This window comes from Pseudorasbora parva, chromosome 2 (genome assembly GCF_024679245.1).
Source record: "Pseudorasbora parva isolate DD20220531a chromosome 2, ASM2467924v1, whole genome shotgun sequence".
Classification (NCBI taxonomy): domain Eukaryota; kingdom Metazoa; phylum Chordata; class Actinopteri; order Cypriniformes; family Gobionidae; genus Pseudorasbora; species Pseudorasbora parva.
This window is the reverse complement of record NC_090173.1, coordinates 11,705,013-11,706,303: the sequence shown is the minus strand read 5'-3', so window position 1 is coordinate 11,706,303 and position 1,291 is coordinate 11,705,013. Positions and strand designations below refer to the sequence as shown.

The 1,291-nt window shown below is 38.3% G+C and overlaps 1 protein-coding gene across 1 annotated transcript in view; it reads left to right on the top strand.

The window, feature by feature from the left end:
* Positions 1-247: 247 nt before the first annotated feature.
* pctp (phosphatidylcholine transfer protein) overlaps positions 248-1,291 on the top strand; it is a 17,323-nt gene continuing 16,279 nt past the window's right edge. Inside the window, exon 1 of the mRNA XM_067428752.1 lies at positions 248-453. Within this exon, the coding sequence (XP_067284853.1) occupies positions 325-453 (129 nt within the window). The 5' untranslated portion in view covers positions 248-324. The remainder of the gene's footprint in view (positions 454-1,291) is intronic.

Sequence of the window (1,291 nt, the reverse complement as noted above, 5' to 3'; positions counted from 1 at the left end):
TCAACTTTGAGGACAAAATGTTCACTTGCTGCCTAATATATCCCACCCACAACAGATGCTGCGAGGAAGAGATAATCAGTGTACTTCATATACAGACACACACACACACAAAATATATATCATTTTCTCACAAAAACGACTCAATACATTGACTCACTGTGAGCTCTAACCTGCCCGTGTACCGAGATCATAGACTGTAAAACCCTACTGTCTATGGTAAAACCGAGATGCATGAGCACGTGGCGCGTGATCAGCAGCGCTCTGACGTCAGCGATCGCGTTCACATGACTTCTGACTCGCGCGGTGGAAAGAAACCGGAACATCATGGCTTTGCTGTTCAGTGATGAGGAGTTCCAGCTGGCGTGGACCGAACTGGACGAGCCGCAGCTGGACGGCGGATGGGAGTTCTTCACCGAGACCATGAACGTCAAAATATACAGACTTTATAACAAGGTGAATATATGATGAGAAGTAAGTGACAGTGCGCAAGCGCCGTGCGCACAATCAAAACTGCTTTAGCTTCTGATTGACAGTATAACCTATAGCTATAACTTATACACATATCTCATAATGGACGTAGGCTACTTCATATTTATGATGTAATGCTATGGTTGAGTTTGATTGATTTTTATTTTAGGCACAACAAACAATGCCCAAGGCAAATATGCCATTGAACATACTGTACATGGAAATATATGGGCTAATATAACGATAAGGTAATCATATAAGCTTCAAACTCACTAAAAGCACCAGACGTCCCATTGTGTCCTATAGAATAAAAATCATAACAGAGGAGACCGGGGCAAATTGTCACAAAATTCTATTTTGAATCAAAAGTTAAAACAGACATGCTTTTTTTTCTATAGCATTTGTTGCGTATGTTTATTTAATTCATTTTGTAAATAATATTTTATTAATTATGCTTTTCAGATTAATAAAACAATGTTTTTTTTAAATTCCCTGTTTTTCCATTTTTGTGTTGTGCTTTTTAAAGGGTTAGTTCACCCAAAAAGTAAAATAATTTAATTAATTAATCAGTCTTGTGTCGTTGGACACCCGTAAGACCTTCGTTCATCTTCAGAACACAAATGAAGATATTTTAGTTGAAAGCTGAGAAAGGCTTCAGAAAGGCCTCCTTACAAGACCCACAAAGGCACTAAACACATCGATACAAAGTCCATCTCACTACAGCGGCTGTACAATAATGTTACAATGCGACGAAAAAATAGTTGTTGTGCGCAAAAAAAATCTAAATAATGACTTTATCCGCAAAGTTATTGACGTGAACTCG